Source organism: Apteryx mantelli, chromosome 3, assembly GCF_036417845.1.
Source record: "Apteryx mantelli isolate bAptMan1 chromosome 3, bAptMan1.hap1, whole genome shotgun sequence".
Classification (NCBI taxonomy): Eukaryota; Metazoa; Chordata; class Aves; order Apterygiformes; family Apterygidae; genus Apteryx; species Apteryx mantelli.
In genome coordinates, this window is record NC_089980.1 from 100,339,558 (window position 1) to 100,362,242 (window position 22,685).

The 22,685-nt window shown below is 39.2% G+C and overlaps 1 protein-coding gene across 1 annotated transcript in view; it reads left to right on the top strand.

Annotated features, from left to right (window-relative positions):
• The window catches only part of SNAP91 (synaptosome associated protein 91), a 74,013-nt gene extending 53,557 nt beyond the window's left edge, over positions 1 to 20,456 (top strand). Inside the window, exons 19-29 of the mRNA XM_067294818.1 lie at positions 282 to 365; positions 1,303 to 1,386; positions 7,652 to 7,789; positions 9,071 to 9,220; positions 10,045 to 10,075; positions 11,336 to 11,447; positions 12,361 to 12,384; positions 14,545 to 14,628; positions 14,700 to 14,798; positions 17,553 to 17,653; positions 19,050 to 20,456. Coding sequence (XP_067150919.1) covers positions 282 to 365; positions 1,303 to 1,386; positions 7,652 to 7,789; positions 9,071 to 9,220; positions 10,045 to 10,075; positions 11,336 to 11,447; positions 12,361 to 12,384; positions 14,545 to 14,628; positions 14,700 to 14,798; positions 17,553 to 17,645 — 899 coding nt within the window. The 3' untranslated portion in view covers positions 17,646 to 17,653; positions 19,050 to 20,456. The remainder of the gene's footprint in view (positions 1 to 281; positions 366 to 1,302; positions 1,387 to 7,651; positions 7,790 to 9,070; positions 9,221 to 10,044; positions 10,076 to 11,335; positions 11,448 to 12,360; positions 12,385 to 14,544; positions 14,629 to 14,699; positions 14,799 to 17,552; positions 17,654 to 19,049) is intronic.
• Positions 20,457 to 22,685: the final 2,229 nt, after the last annotated feature.

Sequence of the window (22,685 nt, forward strand, 5' to 3'; positions counted from 1 at the left end):
TGAAATGGCTGATGCTGAAGTTAAGTAAGTGATGTGAATGTTAAGAGAGTAAATCCTTCTCTAAACGTAAGGAAATTATTAAACAAGAATGGCTTTTGAAAAGTACTGTGGTTTTCAGTTGCTGTGTGAGAAATGTAACACTTTGTTTGCAGTTCTGAAGACTGTTACCTGAATTTACTGCCCCTGTAATTCTAACTGATGGACCCATGTGGTTTTGAAATATTTAGCTATCATTGTTGCCTTGCTGATACTAAATACTATTTATCCTATGCTTACTGCAGTGGATGCATTTGCAGCCCCCTCTCCTCTACCCACTGCCTCTCCAGCAAAGGTGGATTCTTCGGGTGTGATTGACCTGTTTGGTGGTGGGTATTTTTCTTTCCTCACCACTTCAGAGCTGAATCACTTCATTTCAATTACCTTTGCGCTTTGCTAAAGCTGCAGTTTCCCCCTCTTATGGCTTTTCTGTGCAGCATTGCAGCTAAGACTAACTTGTCCAGTTCTTCATATTGCACAACAAATAATGAACTGCAAATAAGCTGTCAGTGTTGCCATTCTGTTGTCATTACATTTGCCATTCTATCTTCAGTCAGTGCATGTGTGACTCTACCTCAGAGGTCTAATGAAATTATGTTACGTGCTTCCCCGTTCCTCCCCTTCCACCTTTGCAACTCTCCATGTTCGTATTGGTTTCTCTTAGTTTTGTTGCTCTAAGCAGCTGAAGTTTTCAGGGTGACTTTTCTGAAATTGGATATCTGAATTATAGGATCTCTATTGGATTTGAAAATTAGGATGGGCACAGCCAACTCTAGAAGTGTTGTAGAACAGGAATGTTACTTAAAGTAGTGAATTTTCAAACATTAGTGAAATATCCTTCTAGAAAGACTTAATGTGAGTCTGTAAGTTCTGGCTGGAATTACTCCAGTCTTTTAGTTAATGCTTTCATCTCCAAGGGGCTTTAACCCTCTAGCCTAAAATCCTGCTCTTTGTATGGACTTTCTGAGAAGAGACCCAACTAAGAGGACTTGCAAGCCTTACTGATTGGTATTGATATCATCCTCTTCTGCGTTGCTCTTTCTTATAGAAAAACAATTTCTTTGATGTGCTGGTGTGTTGCCTTTCCTTCTTTCCACCTGAGCTTTATGTCCATGGTACTGCTCTGCCAAGTACTTTCATTTTTTTCTTCTGAAGAATGAAATGGCTGTCCTATTGCCATCTTTTGTTTAAGATAACAGTGATGAATAGGTGTATTTAATGTTGAACTCTTCACCTTTTCTTGCTGCCTTCTGGAATTCCCTTTAGATGCTTTTGGAAGTAGTGCTTCTGAACCCCAGCCCGCAACCCAGGCTGCTTCTGGTTCCTCGGCTTCTGCAGACCTACTGGCTGGTAATAAAGAACTTTTTTTTTCTTTTTTTTTAACTTGCTGTTTAAATGAGAAACCTAAGAAATAGTCTTTATGAAATCCTGTGTGTTCCTTGGATATAAATGGACTTTTGCAGTGCAGTAAAATACTTGTTCACAAGATTTCTTAATTTTTAGACTTCTTAAGTTAAAACCATAGCAATTTATAATGGAAACATTATATTAAGCATACAGGCTAGCTTCCTAAATGATCTTCATCGCACGCTCTTTATTTTCCTACCTCCTACATAAGCCTTATTTTTCGGTACTGTGCACTGAATGGGGGTGTTTACATCAAGTTTCTGTGACTGACTGCAGCTGTACTTAAGCAAGACAATGTTGCAAGCTATGCTATTTATTCCCCACTGATAACTCATCTTTGTTTCTTGGTTGATTTAATTGAGGCAGGTTACACACCCACCTGTTAGAAGCTTGAATGAGTGAATTAGCAACTGTCTTGCATTTAGCCAAGGAGAATGGGGTGAGAGGAGAGAGCTGTTTTTGAGCGCAAGGGCACTGAAGCAAGTGATAGAGCCCCCTCCTTATACTGCATAGGATGAGGCCCCTGCTAGTGCTGAATGTGGCATCAGACTGTCTTGCTTATTTTGAAGGTTGAGTATTTGTAGAATTCTAGTCTGCATCCCACAGGTTGAACAGCTTCAGCTGAATTCTGTTTCTGCCATTCTCTGAACTTTCTGCTACACCACATACTTCAATGGCTATAGTGATTTTGCTAAACAGTAGTGACTCTTCCCTGCCCCAAATTGAAATTTGTAGAGAACAAGACCCCAGCATGTCTTCCTCAGGTTTGAAGAAAACTAAAGCATTTGAGAAGGGACTTGGATCATTCTTCCCCATGTTCTCAGAAGGTAAATTTGTCAATAGATTGTCCTTCACAAGCTAGAAGATGATTGAAAGTTTAATCTTGTGCCTTTGTGGCTTTAATTCTGAGCTGGAGTGAAAATCTGCCCTTAATGCAACTATTAACTATTCCAGCTGGGGTGGGCCATGGCCTCATTTGCTTCTTATATGTCTGAAGATCTCTCGTGCCAACTTAGACTATATCAGAAGCGTATGTTTCGCCTTCTATAAGCTCCTGAGAGATCCTCCATTACATGAGAAACACATAATTCAAGTGAGACATCTCAGTATCTATGAGTTGCTACAAATGGTGCTTACATTCAGAAACCATCTCAGAAGAGAACAATTTTGCTGGTACCTGATCTATCTTTTGGTGCTACAAGAAAGTACAAGTGTTCTAGAGAGTAATCTATATGTCTGTTCTGAACCTGTCTGAATACCAGCAAGCCAGCTACTTAAAGTAGGATATAATGTGTAAATGTACGCTAAATTTTAATAGAGGCAGTTTCTGAATCTTAAATTAGAAGTCCTTCTTTTATTTTAATAGTGTTTCAGTAATTCTGTGCATTGGTTAAACAGCCTATGGATAGCTTTAGGTTGGAGATCAAGCTTTAATCACTAGGTTCTGAAGCACCATACTGGTAGTATTGTAAGGAAAATACTGGTTGCCACCTTTTGTGGTTTTGTGTGTTAGGGGACTAAGTGCAAAGATGTTGTCAAGAAGAAGATAATCCAGTTTATGCAAAAATCAGAATATAAAATATTTTCTGTCCTGATCTGTAACTGCACTTAAGTTACAGTAAGAATTATATTGCAGGTGGCTTAAACTTCAGCAGTGTGCTCTTTGAGTCATATTAAATTAAAACCTAAATTGCAAAAAATGATGCTATAAGTCTAAAATCTCGAGCCAACCTGCTTGTCAGGGTGGATAGGGTGGTTTTTTTTTTTTTTTTTTTTTTTTTTTTTTTTTTTTTTTTGCTTATATGCATTTAAAATGGCCACAAGTAGGCTTGAATCTCTGTTTGGCAGACACAGAGTCTATAAACATCACAACATATTGCTAAGCATTTGTTCACCCTAGATAATGGCAGATATATAGCCTGCAGTGTAATCCAGTTTGAAGTTTAAGATTATCTAGATTTCATATGGTGGCTGAAGGCTTGTCCTTCATGGTTAATGGATGTTCAGTTGTACTGTGTTTATATGCATAGTGTTACAAATACACTTACTATGCATCATTGCCCTAAATGCTATGCTGTGAAATAAGTTGCTAAATTATTCTTGGCTCACTTAAAAAATGTAGGATTTTTTTCATGTTCCTCTAAGCTTCTCTGCAGACAAGAATAGAATTATGCTGATAAATATGATAGTCTTTAGCTTTTTTCCCCTTCTAGATATCTGTATTCAATTAGATTACATGCATGCATCTCCCAGTATGTACTCTAATTGGATGTTCTTACAGGAAACCTTACTCTAATATATAAGTAAAAGCAACCTCAAAGTCAGGCAGTTGGGGATGTACAGGCAACACATCCCATGAACTCAGTTGCTTCTGTTTCTGCAGACTCACTCTGGGTCTTGGGCAAGTATTAGATGAGTAAGAGTGTAATCTCTTAAAGCATTTTTATGGCTTCTGTGCCTGATGTTGCTGTTAGACTGTGCAAAACCTATTTAATTAAGACTAATCCTCATGTAAACTTCATTGAAGATGGGGAGGACTCTCTCCTGTGGTTGGAAAGATGGAGACTTTGTGGCTTTGTAAAAGCTTACATAACTTTCTAAACAGAATCTTATAAATTGATGTTGAACACAAGTACACAAACACAAGAAGGAAGTACATGAGAGGTGGAAACAGGGACGGGCTACTTGGGACTACAAAGACATTGCCTGCACATGTGGGAATGGAGTCAGTAAAGTCAGAGCTCAGCTGGAGTTGAAACTAGCAAGGGAGCTGAAAAGCACAAGAAAGGTTTCCAGAAGTACGTTGGCAGTAAAAGGAAGACTAAGGAGAATGTGGGCTCAATGTATGGGGAACTAGTGACAAAGGTCATGGAAAAAAACAAGGTACATGGTGCCTTTTTGCCTCAGTTTTCACTAGTAAGGTCTGTCCTCAGGCCTCCCAGTTCCCTGAGCCTGCTAGCAGATTTTGTAGGAGTGGAACAGTACCCACAGTACAGGAAGATAGAGTTAGGGATCACTTAACCCACTTAGACATACGCAAGTCCATGGGACTAGTTGGGATGCATCCGGAGGTGCTGATGGAGCTGGCTGATGTCATTGTGAGAGCAGGTCTATCTTCTTTAAAAGGTCATGGCAACCAGGAAGGTTCCTGATGACTGGAAAAAGGCAAACATCACATCCATCTTCAAGAACAGCAAGTAGGGAGAGTTCCTGGTAACTACAGGCTGGTCAGCCTCACCTTGGTCCCTGAGCAGGTTATGGAGCAAGTTCTCCTAGAAGCCATTTATAGGCATATGAAGGACAAGAAGGTCATTGGGAATAGCCAACATGAATTTACCAAGGGCAAATCATGCCTGAACAGCTTGATTACTTTCTGGGATGAAGTGACTAGCACTGTGGGCAAGGAGAGGTCAGACTTGTCCCAGTCCTCCTTTTAACCATGAGGGTGGACAAATACTAGAACGGTGTTCGGATAGATTTTGGAATCTCTGTCCTTGGAGGTGTCCAAGACTAGACAAGTCCCTTAGCAATTAGACCTGCTTTGAACAGGGGGATTGACTACATGACCACCGAGGTCCCATCCAACCTAAATTATTCAATGACTTACTAGTCTTTCCCACCCACTTCAGGAACACACCTTGGAGAGCTGATGACAGCTCTCTGGTCCTGGTATGTTTGTCCAGATTCTGATTTAACAGCTGTGATCATGTGGCTTGCTACAGAATAAGGTTTGAGTAATAGGGTTTTCTTGGTGCCAGAACCCTGAGGTGGGTCTGATAAGCATGAGGAAGCTCATGCAGGCTTTTGAAATGCTCTTCACTTGAGTCTGCAGGAAAACAAGCTGCTCTGTTTCTCCCTCCTCTTGCTTCCTTGGCTCCAGGCAGTGCAATTGGTCAGTATCATCTAGAGGGACCAGTTTAAGTTATGATCTAAGTGTTCTCAGTCACTGCCTGCAATGTGGCAGGCTTTAGCTGAAGGACATAATTTATGAGGCGTTTCTGATCAAATTGTTTTCTCCTGGACGTGTAGTGATTAGCTGGGTTTGCTGCACTTTTCCAGGTATGCCTTGGACCAATTTATTTGTTAATATAGGTGAGGCATTCCGCAGCTAAAGCCCATCTTCTGATGGTGCAGCAAGTTGCTGGCATAGTGCCCAGGTTCCAGTGATAGCACACAACTCTATCTCCCTGCTGAGGATTTTGATTTGAATAGAATTAGCAATAATTAATTCAGTTCTCTTCCAAAATGCATATTTGTCTTATCCACAAATAAGTTTGAGACTCGCATCAGGTGCAATTTTTTCCTATTCTTTCTACTTTTGTTAAGTGTTAGGGTGCCTGTAGTTTTTAGAAAAAGGATCACTTTGGAGCTAATGGTCAGAAGCAGGAGTATTAAAACCCAGTGTAGCATGATGTCCTGAGGGCTTGAAACAAGTTTGAGGTTGGTGTTCAGTTTCACTTCCTCCTCCCTGAAGAGCTTTGCTTTTTGAGAGGGGGACAATCTGAGATCTCACAGTAACATTGAAATAATTGAAGTTCACAATTTGAGCACAAATTCCTTACATTGAGCACTAGCCTGTCTGGCAGTTAAATGTCTGTCAGATGCTTGATTTTTAACTGGGAAATGTGCTGTTGTCACTGTTTGAGAGATGTCTGCATCACGTGGTGTAATTGTTATACCCTGTGACCGTGGAAAGCAGCTGAGATAAAAATTAACAAGTGGTTGGAATATTTTTTATTTTGTCATTTTTAGAAAGCTGATTTCCCCACTGAACTGGTAATTAAAGAAAAGCTGAGGAAAGATGAGTGAAAGGAAGGCAGGAATTAGTTGACTGCTTAAACATGAGTGGCACAAACTATCTCACTGAAGAGATAAAGTGGTGATAAGGTTTAATGTAATTAGATAATCTCTTCTAAATGGGTGTGTTGTATTTGGTCCTTTATTTCAACATTATGACTTAGTAGCATGCTTCAATATTCAGATGTCCCCCACATGAAAAGAATTGTATTAATGTTGGATAAGACTAGAACTTAAAATGTCACTACAAATCAGAGAAAATGGTCTAAAGTAGGAATTTCAAACAGGGAAAAGTGCAAATTTCTGCACTTAGGCAGTGATAACTAGCTGTATTAATAAGGATAATAGATTGCTAAGGCAGCAAATTCTCCACAAAGCATCTTAGGGAAGTGGTAGAACACTGGCATGGCAAAGTCTCGCTTTCAATCAGTTGTGGCAAAATAAACTTTGTGATAAAGAGGAAAAAATGCAAGATGTGCAGAGTGATCTTCCTGCTGTATTTGCATACAGTTGGTGTGGTGGCCTCAGATCTGAGCCTTGTAATGCCAGGGGAGTAGACCATCTGGGAAAAAACTAGGCTGAGACACTGAAAGTGTGTAGCAGTCTCAGGCATCACTGTCAAGAAGAGGTTGAACAAGAGGACTGGCTTGTAGGCTAACAGAACTGAGAAGGTGTCATATGTCTGATTTCTTTTTGATGGAGTCTTTACACAGCTTCCAATTTAAACAGTTTCCAGAGTCTATAGATAATACAAATAACAAGGTTAAATTGCAAGGGAGATCAAGTTTTATAGTAGGTGAGGGAGGGATTTTAAGAATAGGATGGGAAGTGAGTTGCTTGTAGGTTGGAGAATTGCTATTATTAGGGATTGTTTATATTTGTATATACTGTCAATCCTGCTTTGGAATGGAGGGTGGGGGCAAGGGGTGCTTGATGACATCTTGGCCTGGAGGACCAGGGTGCATTAAGATGGTGAGAGAGGCTAAATTGAACTAGTAAAACAATACCTTCTTAATTGGAATTCCTAATTAGTTGCATCCATAAAACTGTCATTATATGCTTTTTCAAGCTAATCTTCTATTTCCCTTTGTTCCGAACTAATTCTTACTGTTGTGTTCTACGTGTGAGCTTACTCGCCTGAAACTATAGTATGCAATACTGGAAGAATTGTGCTTTCAACTGTTGATCTGCCTCTGCAGAGAGCTGCAGATATCTAGATAATAAACATGCATCCTTGGCAGACCAAGGATGCTTGGTTTTTAAAGTGCTTTGTAGTACTGAGCTCTTTAAAATGGTCTAGTATCCAGCTTCTCTATCATGTTGCCTTCTATATATATATATTTTTTTTTTTTAACACAACCCATTGAAACTGACTGTCATGTCCACACCTCTCTTATGTGACTTTTTCAAGGCTTTGGAGGTTCCTTTATTGCTCCCTCTCCATCACCATCCCCAGTCACTCCAGCTCAAACCAACTTACTACAGCCTAACTTTGATGCAGCTTTTGGAACAAGAGCTCCAACGAGTGGAAGTTCATTTGATGCATCAGGTGAGCCAAAGGTTTTTTTCCCGTAAATTTTCTGGTATGTGTTATGTATTAGTTATTAGATGAGTTAATGACATCACATTTAGACTCTAAATACAAGAGATGAGTGATTTCCCTATTTCTTCTCTGTTGGAAGAAGTCAGGATTGTGTTTAGGCTGGTGTAGGCCAAGAGCTCTCTGTATCCATTTTTTATTCTACCATGTCAGTAGAAGCTGAACTAGTGTGGACATCATCCTTGCATGTGCTTGACTGCATAACTCACAGAAAACACTGTTCTGTAAATCCAGTATATAGCTAAGTCTTCTTGCTGTTGCTGCTGAAGCTGTTCTTAAGCTTGCATGGCACCTGAAGGTACACAAAACTGAGACTGAGGTGGTGTTCTTTGCCTGTCTATAAGCTTAAACTTTCATCACTGCTATCATTTTGTTTGTATCTCTTCCATTCTATACTTTCCATGCTGGGTCCTTGCTACAAACTTAAACTTGGTGAGTTCTGCAACTGTAAAAGAAAAAAAAAACCCAGAAAGTCAAAGTAGTACTGCTGTTTGGTTATTTGGTTGCTTGCCAGTGCACATGTCACCCTTTCCTGTTGACCTAACTTTAGCATGTACCTCAAATACAGATCAGAATGTAGAATGCTGGAATGAGATGTACCAGGCAACTTGACTTCGAGTGATCTAAACAATGAACTTCTGAAATAGATGACTGGACTAAAGAGACTAGATCTGTCAGTGTGGATGGTTCTAGTTCTTTCTGATCTCTTAAGATGTTAGCAGGCTTCCCAACTTCCTGCTGCTTGCAAATGAGTAGTAACATCTTGAGACTGTTCTGATCCTATTGCCATAAGTTGTCAACGTGTAAGACTGTTTTTGCCACGTAATTCTGACTGGTGTTTGCTGCAAGATGTTCATTTTAAAAGCCTGTAAATGAATATCTCCTGACAAATATGTGCATTCAACATCTCTGTAAGGATGGCTTTAAGAAAAATAGTGACATGTGGAAATAGTGCTTTATCTATGTAGATTCAACTCTCCAATTAAACTGCTTTTAGGCGTGCCCTGTCATATTAGTTCTCATCAATACAGTTCTTTCAGGATTGCTGTACATTCATTGTCTAGTAAAATGACGTGCATGCCCTTGTTGGCATTTCTTTTAAAGTCAAGCTATGTTTTGGTAAGACTTGTATCGTGGTTGTCTGTGCTCTATTTGCAAATAGCAGCAAAGTGGCCAGTAGTGCTTTTCTTTACCACAGCTGCTATCCTAAACCTCTTCTTTCACTTCCAGTGTTTGATGGCTTAGGTGATCTCCTTATGCCAACTATGGTCCCTTCTGGTCAGTCTATAGTACCTTCAGCCACACCAACAGTCACCCCTTCAGCAGCAAGCAAAGGCCTTGGAAGTGATCTTGATTCATCTCTTGCAAACTTAGTAGGCAGTAAGTGGCAAGTTTTTGTTTTAAGTGGTATGGTGTACAGCTGCATTATTTGTTTGTGGGGCCAAATACTTGTCCATTTTAGCTTTCTTCTTCCGGTGCCCTCCTGTTTCCCTGTGGAGATCAGGGAGGCTTTGGTCAGGAATAAGGCCTGATTCAGATAGCCTGTATTCTAGGGTCCTAACTTGTCCTTTGTGCCAGAATCTGAGAAAACTAATGGGATCTGTTTGGTAAGTACGACTTGTAACATATGAATATGCCAGGTACATTCGGGGCCAGTCAGATTCACTAATGGATCTGCCCCTGTGTAATAAAAGGATGGTATGATATTGGCCAAAGCATTTGGTAGCAGAGTAGAATTTAACATTGAACAGAAATAAAGCTAGTGGAGACAGATAATTGACTTTTTGCTTAGTGAGAATAGAGTAGCAATGGGATGAGTTGTACACAATAGCCAAGAAACAGATCTTCTCTTGGATAGTGACCTTGCCAAAAATTGTTCTTGAAATGCTAAACAAAAACCAGCTTCTTGCCTGTAGCAGGAAGAGTGCTAGAGTCTTTATAACTAGAGATCAGTAGCCCTAGCCCCCATACAAACCTCATGTTCACATCGGTCCACCTAGTCTGACATAATAATACTGAAGTTGTGCTGTTGAAGTTGTCCTAAAGAAGGCATAGGTCTGGTCAGTACCTTGATGCTGTCTAAATAAAGATGGTGAAAACTTTATTTTGCTATTATATGTAAGCAATGAAATGTGAACTATTACTTTGACATGCTTTAATTTACTAAACATGGCTTCTTTTTTCTCCTTTTTTCTTTTTTTCAGATCTTGGAATTTCTGGTACCACTTCAAAAAAGTAAGTGTAGCTTTGTTTTTTGTTTTTTTGTTTTTTTAAGATTTTCAACTCTGCTTTATCATCTTATATATCCGTCAGTGTTTTTAAGAATCAATTAACTGGACATGTGCCACTATGCTTTTTTTTTTTTTTTTTTTTTTTTTTTTTTTTTTTTGCAAAAAAACAGATTCAGAAAAATTCTGGAAAAGTATTCTAGTCATTATTTTTATACAGGCTCACTGAATAATGAAAGAGAGTTCTTCTTGACACAGCTTTTAAACTTGCCAGTTTTAACCCGAGTCTTACATGTCTGTAAATCACTGCCATCATTTTGGAAGGTTGGTTCCCAGACAACATAAAATGAAATAATAGTCCAGATGATATTGCATAGCTCTCCTGAGTTAACTAGGCTAATAGTAATAGTTCAGTTTATCTCTTTATGGCTTTTTATGTGCTTATCATGTAGGTATTGGAATACTTCTAAAATAGAAAAGAAGTTCGTTCCATGCAACGAAAAAGTCTTTCTTTTAATATTTACACTATTATATGTCTTTTTGAATGTATCTTCTTAATCTGATTGCTTACTTCAGCACTGAGTCCTCCTCTGTGTACAAGACCTGTTTATGATGTGTGCACTTCAAAATGTATTGTGTGTCTGTGGAGGTGATAGGAGGGATATGTGTAAACACATCCTGAAGTTTATCTCCAAAACTTACCTTTCTTCAGTCTCCTTTGTTCAAATGGTTTAGCTTACTCATGATAGAGTAGCCTCTAGCAAAACCTGGTTTGGAAACACCCTTTTTATTTTGTGAATGATTTGTTTCTCTCGTATGTGTGAACTTTTTTCAGACTGAATGCTTTCCTCCTTCAGCTGTCTGAACAAGATTTCCAGCAATGAAGTGTGCGTTCAAAGACTGCTAGCAGGCAGCTCTACTGCCTGGTCCCAGTAGGATAGGCTGTAGCAGCCCTTCTTCCTACTTTGCAAGGGTATATGCAATAATATATTACCTTCAGTCAATGCTAAGCAAACCTTCTGCTTTATTCTCACCGCAAAGGCCATAACCATGTAACTGGCTTCAGTGTAGAGTGTAGTAGTGTCTACAGCTAATAATCCTTGAAACTGAGTGGTACTAAAAGTATATCTTTCTGTTAATAACTTAAACTGTATATACCATAAACTAATGTACTTGCAGGCTTAATGTTAATGTGCACTGCAATTGGTTTTCATTTTCACTGTGAAGACAGGTAAAGAATAGCTCCATCTCTGATGCTCTCTATTAGGGGAGACCTTCAGTGGAATGCTGGAGAGAAAAAATTAACAGGAGGAGCCAACTGGCAGCCGAAAGTAGCACCTGCAACATGGTCGACTGGTGGTGTCCCAAGTGGTCCATTGGTAGGTAGTTCATTCAGACCAATATTGAAACCTCACTATTTTCTGAGACCATGAAAGCATACACATATTTGCTGCTGTGTCCATTTCTGCTAAAGAGTTTGCTTTTGTGTATGTGATTGTTTCAAGTCAAATTTTTAAGACCAGATCTGCAGCTGGCATAACTAAATCACTGAGTTCAGGTCAACGAAAATACAGTAGCCTACATATCAGGGTTTGACTCTACATGTACACTTACTATCTGTGGATATTAAGAAAGAAAAGCATGTAGCTAGCAGTATAGGTCTTTGATCAGGTCCAGGTAGACTGTCCAGAAACAAAGGTAGTTATATGAAGCTGAAGTGCTGGGGTGAGAGAAAACAGTTTTTCTCAGGCTTGTTCCTCATTCAACCTTTCCTGAACACAGTAGATCAAAAGAGCACACAGTCATTCAGGCTAATGAGATGATTGGGTATTAGATTAGAAAAGTGTTGTTTGTTTAGCCCAGCAAAACAGTCTTTTGGAAAGGGGTTAAGATTGTCCTATAAAATACATCAGAAGGCCCTGATTAGGGGGAAAGAAGGGAGTTAAATTGAGCTTAAAATATAAATTTGGCACAAGAAAAAGCTGATCATGGGTAAGCTGCAATAGTAATATGAAGAAAGCTCATACCTCATAAAAGTAGCAAGGTCCTTGAACAGCCTTTGTTTGAAAAATAAATAAATAAAAGCTGGGGGAGGGGGGGTGGCAGAGAGAGGGGAGGGAGACTGTCAAGAGGGAGCAGACCAGTTCAGTTCCCTACTACCACAACTGAACATTAATAGAACTTTAAGCATGGTCCAACTTATTTCTTAATCTTATGGTAGATATACAAATTCACTGAACGTGATACTTTATTGAATGTATTAGTTGTAATGTCAACATTTTTTCTTAATAGAAAGGTTGGGCAATACTGTACTATGTAAGTGAATTTTTTGTTCTCTTATTATACTTACTTACTAAACACAAAGATACTAACAGCACCTCACCTGCTTTGCGGTTATTACAGCTGGCTAAAAACTAGCTAGAAACTACCTAGTATGGCTGTTTTCAGATGTCTGTCCAGCAGCACTCTCAGGCAACGTATTGAATGTGACAGTACATAGTGATTAACCATTTCTATGCTATAAGTTTGAAAATAATGGCTTCAGAATATCTCTGCTCTGCTTCGATATGAAGGATCTGGTGACCTGTACTGTGCAGACTTTCTAACTTCTGTAACACTGATTCAATCTGGTAGTGGTTTTGCCATCTGTGTAACTAGCCTTTCTGGAAAGCTGGGTGGAGGGATAGCATTTCATGAAACATGGATGCTATGTTTTTCTTCTAAATCCATGCACTTAAGACTTTTTGAAACCCAAGAATAGAACAGCCACAGGAAAAAACAAAAATGGAGACTGCAGTGAAGCATTTCTTCACATCACTGCTGAAGTCTGAATTTGAGCCACTTAAGCTTTGGTCACTTCTTCCCTTCCTCGTGACCCTTCTCACCTTCTGGATTAAAAGCAGAGCAGAATTTCATGAGATCCTGTCTCCTCAAGTGACCCTAGTATCTTGAAGCAAAAGCAGATTCAGTTCATGGGGCCGTTTTTTTGGCATCTGCCTAACTGAGTTTGGAACTAAGACTTTTTCCTTTGGCTGCAGTCAGATCAGTTTGGGATGCTCATCTGATGTCACTAACTCAGGTCTTTTCATTTCTTGCTTTCCATATCTGAGTGTCCAGATGTTAGTTTTAATATGGGGACAAATGAAAATGCTACCCGTTAAGCTTTGACTGGTAAAGAGATTCATAATAATTGGTCAGAATCTGTAGGGTGCATGCCGTCCAGTAAATCTGGAACAGGCTATCTTGAATAGTTTCATGAATCCGAAGAAACTGGCCTATTTTAGCCTAGAAGCAGGGACCAAACAAGGACACTAAATGCAACGTTCACAGCAGTGGACTCTGTAGTGAGTCCTTAGTGCATATCTCCAGAGGTGCACTCTCCCTTGAAGTGAAAAGTATAACTATTCACCAAGCATGAATGGGATATAAGTGACTCCGGGTAAACAGTAAGGAGTTTAAGGCTCAGGCAAGACCTTACAACTTCTGCAACTGCTTGAGAAATTGTGCCAGTATACTTGTTCAGGACACACAATAGCAGTAATGAGGTTTTTAAGGATTTCCAAATGGTAGTAGGATTATTTTCTTGAGTGCTTCCTGCCTCTCTTTAGAGCTGTTAGAGTTTAAATACTGTTTGCATTGAATATGCTTCTGTGAAAGGGAGAGACTTCAGTGCTTTCAAGGCCATAAGAAGACTCTGCGCATGGGAAATGACAGACAAGGGACCCAAAAGGCATGATGTATAAGTCCTACTAGATAAGTGGCGTAGCCATGTTCAAAGACGGTACATTTTTACCTGTGTGCTGTATGTCCAGTCAGACTACTAAACTAACACTTCTGTCTTCCTCCGTCATAGTGAAAGATCATTTTTCTTCTGTTATGTTACTTGAATGAAAATCCATTGTGTAAGAAGTTAAGATGAGCTTAACTCTCTTTGACTAAAGCACGTCATGGTTGTAACCATGACTTAAGTGTGTGAATGAGGTATAGTTAAATGAATGTGACTGCATAAAAATACTAATTAATTTCTATTGTAAACTAATTACTACAGCAATTATTTCCCTTAATTAACTTTACATTCTGCTTAAGCTAGACGTAATTCTATACCTCTTAGTAAAATACAATGCTATAAGCGCAATAGCATGTTGACTATCAGTTGTAAAGTCAGTAAGCTCTGTTATACTACTCTATAGAAGGAGGAAAAAAGTATTTTGGTCTCATTTTGAGTTGTATTCTGCAAATGGACTCCATTCATGAAGAGAACTGAATCTGTTACCCTAGCTTTCTTCTGACAAAATAAACTGAGCATTAGTCCAAACAGTCATTCAGCTGTCTCGTTCTGCAGAAGCATTGTGATTTTGAGGTTAGGTATTGCCTACTACCTAACAATGCTACTTCCTAGAACAGCTTTGAAACTGTTAGAGACACCTTGTGGTTTTCAAATAGTTGATGTTATAAAAATTCTGGCATTTTATTTAGACAGGAACTGTGCCTCCAGCAAGTGCTGTTCCTGCCACAGGAGGTACTCCACCTGTTGCACAGCCAGGAGCAGCATTTGGGATGGTGAGTTATCTTTCTTATACTGTTCTCCCTTCTTCATCTGGAAACCTACTCATATTGATTTTAATTTGCAGCCCCCAGCAGGAGCAGGTGTACCCATGATGCCCCAGCAGCCAGTTATGTATGGGCAGCCTATGATGAGGCCACCATTCGGAGCTGGCCCTGGTGTACAGGTAAGTGTTACCGTTAGATGCATGTTTTACTGCTCTCCATTTCCCTAGAAAGTGACTTTTGTATTCAATATCTCAGTTTGATTCTAGCTGTAGATCTGCAAGTGAAATTTCTTATGGTACCAGCTATCACCAAGGAAAATGTCAGTCAAGTGAAAAGCCAGTATGTTGAAGTGGTTTTGATTTTGGTGACAAGCTCAGTGAGAACTTTACTGTGTTTTGGTGACATTCTCTGTTCTGCCTGACCTCTGATAGGTCACATCAACCACCTTGAATTTTTTCAATTGCCTTATATGAGACCAGTAAAAGAGTAGGTTTGAAAAGTCTCTCACATCTAACTACTTCTAAGATCTGTTTTGCAGGGGGATTTGTGGAAAGCTCGAAGTGGAGCTATTTGGCATTCCTATTCTGTCCAGAGCCTGTCAGCATTTACTAGAGTTGCACTCTGCATCTCCCCTCACAGTCCACTGAGATGATTCTCTGGAAAACCCACCTTCTGCTTATGAATGAGCTAAGATCTTAAGTTCTTGGATGACAGCTGTTTCTCAGAAAATGCAGGTTTAACCATATTAGGCTAGTAGCTTGCTGGCTTTATTTCAAAATAACTGCATTCAAGTATGAATTACTATAATGTATGTAATACTGCAGTGTTCAGGGTGCACACACTTCACTGTAATGTGCCATTTTAAATACTACCGAGTGGGATTTCTTTCTTCTAACCTATTCTAATGTGGAGGAAGGGAAATACACATTAGTCTTAATCCTCAATCACTATGTTCTTCTGTAAGCTGTAGCTAGATGGCACAGCTTCATTTTCCATGTATTTAAAGTATATTTATCTAGTCTGACTTTATGACAATCACATGTGTAGACCCAAAGGAGACACAATTTTGGCTACTTACAACAGCAGGTTTGCTAAAGCAAGCCTGTTTTTAAAGAACTAGCATACTAATTAAAAACTCAGGGCTGGTTGTCTGAATTGTTTGGCAGATGTAGAATCTTTAGCATAAATTTCTGTGCGTAAGAATCCTCTAGTAGTTGCTTTGTACAGTGAGTTTCCTGTTCATTACATGAGGAAGTTTTTGCTTAGCAGCAATTCTAAGTAAGCCTAGCCTATTTTATGCTTGACCGGCATACATAGAAGCTACCTCTGGATAGCATTCTGCAGGTTTGCATGTAGTGATGCTTCAAAGCAAGACAAATTAGTCTGAAAAGATCATTGTCATTCAAGAAGTAGAAAATGGTAAAGGACTGCAGAGTAGTCTCCAGCTACCAACACAAAATAGTAAACTTCTGTAGTATTAGCACATTGCGTATGCCACTTAGCCAACTGTCTGTCTACTGTCTGGTTCACATCATTCAGCTCAGCACGACTGCCTACCTACCATGTTGCTGCATTGAAGAGTACAATCACAGCAGACTTCCAAGTAGTATCTGAGCCTTCCTGCCTCAAATGCTCAACTTGGCAAGAATTGTGTAGCACCTGATTAAGGACATTTGCACTAAATGGATTTAAAAAAAAAAGGCAATTCAGGCTAATCTTTAAGAGCAGATTGTGGTGACTATTTGATCATCCTGGTCACCACACAATAAGCTAATAACCAGGAAACTAGCTATTAGTTTATAATAGCTCTGAATAGGAAAGGCATAGAAAATGCCTCTAGAGGGAGGGGCAGAAAATGCTTGCCTGTAGTATCCTGCTTCTGCACAAGTCAGAAGTCCTTCTTGACTTTGAAATAATGGGAGCCATGGCTCTTAAATCTGCTTCATAACACCCAAAACCAATCCGCCTCCCATTTTTGCAAACATTAAGTGAGATGACCAAACTCTGTAGCAAGCTATACTCCTTAAGTGAGGAAACACATTCCCATTTAAGTATCTTTGAGTTTGCTTTGTAGAAATGGCAAGGACTTGAAACTTTTAAGTAAGAAGTTGGGTTGTAGATGTTAGAGCTCTGCATTTCGTATGTGGATACTTGGTTTTACTTTTCCTCACAACTTAAATGGGCTTTTCATTTCAGAGAGTATCGAGAATAGTGTTATGGAAGACGCAAAGAAACAGTTTTTTTCTTGGAGAAGCAGGTAGTCATCAAGGTGCCAGGGCTACATATTAAATACCTAAATGAGCATGAGATCTCTAGTGCCCTGAGTAAGGCGAGGGTAAGGACAGGAAGGGGGAAATATATTTGAGTCCATAGTGAAAGGAGTTGCACGGAACTTGAAAAATGGTCACTTTCTACTGATTTTTTTTTTTTTTTTTTTGTACCTAAACAAGGTGGAATGAAATGTAATGTAGTCAAGTCTGCAGTACAGTCTTTTTTTTTTTTTTTTCTCATTACCAATATAGAACAACTTACATTTAATTGCCAATGGCAGGGATTCTCAGATGTACTCTACAGCAGGCACATTGCTTGTTTTTAACCTTGATAATCAGCATCTAACCGTTGCTTAACTTCTTTCTGGGTTAATGATTCTAACACCTTTCTGTCTTACAAGGAGAGAGTGATTTAAAGCTACACGAACTAGAATACTTGGTGTCTGAATCCTTGTCCATTATATCAGGCAAACATTGTGAACTCTGTAGTAGGGATGGAGTTTAGGCAATGCTTGAGCAAAATGGCAACATGCTGAACTTAACAGACAACTTACAACTTTGTGTGCTTGCAATGCACTTGCGTGTGTACCTGCTACACTTACCTAATGCTTGTGTATCCTTGTCTGCTTTCTTTTTTCTGCCTTCCTGGCTGGCGTCTGTTAGCTTTCTCCAAGCCCAACTCCTGCTACTCAGAGTCCCAAGAAACCTCCAACAAAGGACCCATTAGCAGATCTTAACATCAAGGATTTCTTGTAAACAATAAGGTATTCTGTGACTGTCTGACTAAGCATGTTGCACTGTAATACATATCTGGCACACAGATATTGATTAGTCCAGTAGCTTAAATGTTAAATATATTAAAAAAATGAAAATATCTGACAGAATTGTCGCTTCAGAGATGGGCAGAAACATGCACTACTAATGTGATGCCTTAAACAGAAAGCTGAATTGCCTACCTGCCATTTTATTTTAACCTGAAAGCTTGACTTTGGCTACTCTTTGGCCTAAAGTGACTGACCAGGTAAGTTATCTTGGATCTGTAATTTCAGGTTTGCCTTGTTTCTGCTCAACCCGATGGTTCATGGTTTTTTTTTTCTTTCCCTGAAACCAATATTGAAGCAAGTAGAATCATAATATATTACAAATACTGGGGGAAAACCATATTGAAAAGCCACGTTCCACCTTATTCCAAGCAGCTGTATATTGTTCATGAGAGCTTTCTTTAAATTGTGATAGATCATAAACAGTAATCCAGTCTTCTCTATGTGGAAACAGATTTTGTATGATAGGTGTATGGAGCATGGAGAGGTTAAAAGAGAAAAACTTACTTTTCCTGAGCATCAAGGGAAGGTTACTTGCATCTCTTATTGCTTCCAGTCTCATGTCCTCTCCAACCTTACAATTCTCAAGACACTGTTTTTCTGAATGCTGAGGCATGAAATGCTGCTGAGCAATGCCATGGTAGAACAATGGGGAAGAGCAGGGAAGGAATAAATAAAATGAAAAATGGAGAAGAATCAAAAAAGGAGTACTGTAGAACGTATTGGGGGTGGGGGAAGCAGAAACATTACCATGAGGGTTTGGAGAAGAGCTTGAGGAGGGCTAGGCAGAAATGTCAGATTGAACACTTCAGCCAATTAAAAAATAAATAAAAATAAAATTGCAGAAGAAAGATAGGCATTTAAAGCTAAGAGTAGAACAACTTGCCAGGTGAGGAGAGGACAATAATCATGTATCCTTAAGAGCTTCTTTGCAAGTCCCCTTTCTTTGTACCTGTAGCTTAAAATTAAGACCTGTTCTAAGCTTCTTCTACCCTAGAGTTAGCAGCAGTGGATGGGATCATGCTAATCTTAGTAGACACCACCCAGTTCCATTTTTCCCCTTCCAAATCTCAGTGTGGGGGAACTGAACCTAGGGCTTTGTGGAAACTTCCAGGAGTGGAGATGCACTTCCGTTGCTGGAACTCACTGCTTTCAGTTCGGATTCATGGTAGGCAGAATCATAACTGTCTGTGGGAAGACTGCTGCTTCGGGAATAATTCATAACTGCTTTGAGGTCTAAAGCGAAGAGAATGTTTGGTTCTTTTCCTCACTTTTTCTAGGAGTTGTTTTATCTGATTTCATATTCTGGTTTTCATCTAATGCTTTTCTGTTTTCACAGCTGCAGTTTTTCTGGCGGAATAGTAAAAACGTGAGTTTGGAGTCTACAAATTGATGCTCAAAGTTTCAAATGTGAGCCACCAGTACCAAACCCAGCGCTTATTCAGACTTTCTCTTTACTCCTGAAACGTGTAGCACAGCTGTGAAAGTGAACATTAGGAATGTGTACTACCTTAGCTGTTATCCCTACTCTCTCTAAATTTGTGTACTTGGGTTATTTGTGTTTTACGATTTAAACAATGGATGTATGTTTCTGATGCCTTCTAGTGCTTTTCTGAACCTATCCCATGGGGGAAGATTATGCAGCTGTTGTTTGGTGAGCCATTTGGAGCAATGTCTGTGTTTTTTGAAGGTTTCAATGTATATAACTTTTCGAGGACACCTAAAATTTTCCTAAGACTCAATTTCTCCTTTATCTGTTACAAAATATAGTGTGATAATACCAGATAGTAAGGAAAGCACTTATGAAATTGTGTGGAATACACTTTTTTTCAGTCACAGGAGTCTCAATTGTCGTGAAAAAATGTTTTATTTTTGTGGCACTGTATATGTTAAGATAATTTAAAGTAATATAAAGGTAAACTTCCATAGCATACTTTTCAATTATTTACCAAGAATGAAAAATCATAGCTGAAAGAATACCATATTTATTGCTGGTTTTATTTTAAAATATATTTTAATTATTTAAGTTCTTTTCTTTTAAAATTGGCATATTTATCAATTCTTGCTAAATGCACTGAAAATAAGTAAAGGGTCAGTTTCTCTCCATGTAGTCGAAAAAAGCAACCATAGTTGTGCTGGCATTAAGGGATTTCAAATATGAGAGCACTCTTTGGTATATCTGTAGTCAAAACATTACAGGTGGTGTTATTCATCTCTGTTTAGTTCTTATGTACATCTCTTAATTTAGTGCTACCTGCGTATGCCTTAGGCTAGTGTTTTATCCATTTCCTCAAATGCGCTGTGAGTAGCTTTTGTACTATTGGTGATGAGATTTAATTCTGATCCAGAGAACCGTGCCCTTTACTGTACATAATGTGTTTCTTTAATTTTTAGTTTGTTCTCATACTGTTTCTGCTGATGGCTTGGCTTAAGATCTTGACTCTTAAATGAGGTCACTGTTGATCAGTGTTACAAGTGGCTTGGCAGTTCTCTGTAAAAGCATATTGGGTTGGAAAGATGTTCACCTCAAGTCTTTCAAATTAACTATTTAATCAGTGTATGGTACCATTAAAAGTGGTTGTATCTGAATTTGCTGTGGGGATAACATACACCGTAATGGGAAAGTTCTATAAAAAGCTAATTTCAAAATGGCTCTTCTTTGTATTTCAGTTCAAAAAACAAAAAAACAAAAACCCCAGTGCATGTGTGCCCTCTGAGATGCAATAAACACCTTGATGAAAGTAAATGTCTTGTTGCTGGTTTCATGATCATTCGGATGCTGAGTACAATAATACGCTTTGAAAGGGGTGGGAGGGGTGGAGTTTATAGGTCCTAACACTAAGGTTGCTGAGTCTGCTGCAACCTTTTTTTGCTGGTCTTTGAGCAGTGCAGGAAAGAATCATGCAAAGTCAAACTAAGCACGAAGCCACAAGCAAGTGAAGTAGAGGGAATGAGAGGAGAATTCTCTAATGTGGCCTATAATACCTAATAAGGTCTCATTAAAGCTACTGCTCTCCTTAATCAGAGTAGTATTGGATTAGTTATAGTTGTGAAAGAGCTTACAGTACTCATCCTGATTTCTTTTCTCTCAGAGATTGTTGTTGAGAGCTAGGACAGCTAAGTTCCTATAGGAATTGCATATGCTCAGGTTCATCTTATGACAGCATGAAGAGAGGAGAAGATGCTTCATCCATTTTAGATAATTTAAAGTCTTTCTGATGCTAGAGGACTACAAAAGACCTTGAATTCATAAAAGTGAAGTGGTGAAGCAGTGATGCACACCAAGGGCTGCTTTGAAGCACTGCATAAACTACAAAGTACTGAAACTGGATCACTCTGGTAAGCTTTGAATTTTGAATTGAACCAGTAGGGGAGTGCCATTGCTTAGGAGTGGTGTGGTGGGTTTTTTTATTTTGTGTTGTTTTGTTTTTTTATTTGCTGCTACACTAATATTTTGAATCTATCATGTTTGGCTTTTGAAAAGTTGATTTTATACACATTTAGCCTTGGGATGAGTGCCCTATTGAGCCAGACTGTTCTGGGTTAGAAACCTGTATGTCTAAGCTGAAGCTTTCTCAGCAGATTTCTGTGGTTTTGTTTCTCACTATTTAGGGGCACTAAGACCTGATCAAGTTCTTAAATGCACACCCAGAAGGGATCACAGTGTTCTCAGGCTCTGTTTAGTCAGTCCTATTTTGTTCTTCTTTATTTTGTGCTATGTTAAATGAATGCAGGGATCACTAAACATATCCCCATCTTGTACATGCTTTCTCACTCAAAGTTATGTTGAGAGCACTTTCAGAGGACAGTCATAACCAAACACTGTTTGCAAGAGTGCAGTCAGACCAGTTCACTAGTGTTTTGTTCTAATTAAGATGATGCAGAACTGAAGCACTTAGTAGCTAATTGATGCTTGCTACAACAAACTTCAGTGTTTTACACAGGATACAGTGTTACATGTTTCAAGGGAAAAAACCTCAGTGTGAGAGCTTTCTCTTTGTCAGGTATGCTTCTTCCCATGTGGCAGTTGCCTTTCTGTATCTGCTTCTTTGAGGTCTGCAACCCCTGGTTGTAGAAAGGAATAGCTCTCATTCTTGTCAGTCTTGTGGAGATCTCATGGCATGGAGCTTTGTACGGGTGTGTAGTGCATATGGCGTTTGACATGTTGTGAGGAAATGAAAGCCTGGAGAGTGGAAGAGCAAGGTGCTTTTGCACCATGGGAAGTAAAAACGGTGCATTTCTCCTGTACGCTGTGTAAGGCTAAACAAAAATGACTCTTGTTCCTTCCATCAGAAAAAGAGTTATAAAATCTGGCTTGCAAGGAAAACTAGTGGTTGTCTCTTGGCATGTAGATTAGAACATGTTCTTGTTATCATCTGTGTTTCATCATCCAACTATGTATGCATCTGTGTCTTACTATGGCTAAACACTTCTCAGTACAAGCTATAGAAAAAAGCGAGGGAGGGAGGGGAGGGCTCCCATCTGTGGGAGAAAGCGGGTTTCTCCTTCCTGTGTGCTTTTTTGCAAGGGGAGGATAGGTTTCAACCAGCTGATCCAAACCTTTCTGAGCTCTTGCTGCTCTGCTTTGCTGTGCACCTCTGGTCACACAAGCATCTTGCAGCTGTGCCTTAGGGGGTAGCAAAGAGCTGGAGAACATCAACTCAGTTTACCATAGAGGCTTGAACAAAAGGGAAAACTTTTGTTTTTCTTCATAGCTGATTCATCTTTTGAAAGTTTGGGGTTAACAGTGTCTCTTCTCTTCCCCATTAATTCATCAATCATTTTAATTGGTTGAGTAGGAAAACTGGTTTGCTTTGCAAATGCAATTGAAGATTTGGTAATATGAGGTACTACTGGTAGATAACAGCATTCATGAAATGGCCAGTAGCCATAGCTGACATTGCTTTGCCTTTTTGGTATGAATCGTTGTTCCTGCTCCTCCTTCCCCATCCCTCCCGCCAAAATAAGAGCTGTC